The 2,157-nt window shown below is 41.1% G+C and overlaps 1 protein-coding gene across 1 annotated transcript; it reads left to right on the forward strand.

The window, feature by feature from the left end:
* The first annotated feature begins 316 nt into the window (after window positions 1-316).
* LOC140896742 (olfactory receptor 1M1) lies at window positions 317-1,294 on the forward strand. Its single transcript, XM_073308790.1, has one exon. It carries the CDS (start codon window positions 317-319, stop codon window positions 1,292-1,294), a length of 978 nt encoding a protein of 325 aa, XP_073164891.1.
* Window positions 1,295-2,157: the final 863 nt, after the last annotated feature.

The following is a 2,157-nucleotide window of genomic DNA, read 5'->3' on the forward strand; positions in this document are numbered from 1 at the left end:
GTGACACTGATGTGATAAAGATACTTCAAAATCCGAACTTAAAAGTCTCTATTTAGAGTTCAAGAGAGCTTATGGGTCTCAGATGGGACATTTCTGTAGTTCAATAGGGTTCCATGCTCTTGGTTCACCTATATTGGAAGCTCAACTTCTTAATGATATGAGTCTTCCTCTGTTTATTGACAACTTCATTTTTCCAGTGGAGAGATGCAGTGGCATGAGGTTAACTACTCCAGCTTTCAACCATGTAACTGACAGCACAACCTCACTGCGTGTACTCCATCAAGATATAATGGTTTTGTGTTTCTAGATACATATTATGGAGAAAGCGGAAGGAAGAAATGAAACCCTGATCATGGAATTCATCCTCTTAGGATTTGGGAATGCCCCCGAACTGCAGACCCTTCTCTTTCTGCTGTTTCTAGTGATCTACATTGTGACTATGGTCGGGAACATCCTCATCATTATCCTAGTTGTGGCTGATCAGCACCTTCACACTCCCATGTACTTCTTCCTGGGGAACTTGGCCTGCTTGGAGATCTGCTACACCTCCACCATCCTGCCCAGGCTGCTGGCCAGTCTCCTGACTGGGGATGGAACCATTTCTGTTAAGTGCTGCCTTGTGCAAACATATTTTTTTGCTATCATAGCAACAACAGAAAATCTGCTGCTCGCAGCAATGTCTTACGATCGGTATTTAGCAATATGCAATCCACTCCGCTATGCTGCTCTGATGAATGGCAGGGTTTGTTTCCAGCTAGTGGCAGGGTCCTGGGTATATAGTTTTCTGGTCAATGGCACACTAAATTATTTCTTGTTCCCATTAACATTCTGTGGTTCCAAAGAAATTGACCATTTCTTTTGTGATTTTTCACCCATGATAAAGCTGTCTTGTGGTGACACCCAGACTCTGCAACTGGCGACATTTACTGTCTCTACCATTGGGACACTTGTGCCTTTGCTACTGACCCTGACATCCTACATTTATATCATCACGGCCATTCTGAGAATCCCTTCCACCACAGGGAGACAAAAGGCCTTTTCCACCTGCTCCTCCCACCTCACTGTGGTGACAATTTTATACATGAGCGTGATTACTGTCTATGTGTTTCCAACAAGCAACACTCCCAAGGTCCTACACAAAATATTCTCTCTCTTCTACACAGTCCTGACTCCCATGATCAACCCTGTTATCTACAGCCTGAGAAACAAGGAGGTCAAAGAGTCCCTGAGAAAAACTATTCTGAAACAGGTTGCTTTCAGAAACAGACATAGAAGCTTAAAGGAAAAAATTTAGCCTATAGTAAAATAGAGATGAACTGATACAGTTTCTTAGACATGGCCCATTTCATTCCTTCAGAAAAGGGTTACCCCTTATTCATCTTTCTTTCTTTCTTTCTTTCTTTCTTTCTTTCTTTCTTTCTTTCTTTCTTTCTTTCTGTGACTCTGCTACATTTTGAGCATTCATCTTTCATACAATTAATGCACATTTCTTTATAGAAAACTTGATACTGTAAGAGACATTCTTTTTGAAAAGACAAACGTTTCAGTAGAGCACTCTGCTTCAGTCATCCGTACATGAACACTAGGGCTCAAATTCTGCAAGGAACTTAATATCTTTTGAGTGCTTCTGGGTCTCTTCCACACACCATTGATGCCAATGACATTAATTCTCCAGTGATTAGGATCATCTCTTGTCAATTATGCCTCTGAAAAGTAGGTAAACAATGTTGCCGCTGCTGTGACTGAAGAGCTTTGATTAGGTAGTATTCTCTGCAGATCTGTAGCTGGGTAAACAAAACATGAAAGTCTGTGGAGGGTTGGGAGTCTCAGTGTCCTGCCATGTAAAATGTCCTGCCTATTCATCCATCTTTGCATGGTGAAGGCAACATTAACATATCTATTTCTATATTGATACTGACATCAATATAGACATCGATACATATATATAAAATGCTAACAGAAAATGTCTGGCCAAAATTTTCAAAGCTCATAAGACCTGATTTCCCTCCCCCACCCAAATAAAAAGAAATGAATGAATTAAAACGAACGGGAAATGAGCACCCAAAAGCACTAGGCAACTTTGCCAATCTCAGCCTAAATAGTGTCACATGGGCCTCCCTTGCCACACACGGTAACACCCTATACACATATAAATAT

The sequence above is a fragment of the Lepidochelys kempii genome, chromosome 13, assembly GCF_965140285.1.
Source record: "Lepidochelys kempii isolate rLepKem1 chromosome 13, rLepKem1.hap1, whole genome shotgun sequence".
Classification (NCBI taxonomy): Eukaryota; Metazoa; Chordata; order Testudines; family Cheloniidae; genus Lepidochelys; species Lepidochelys kempii.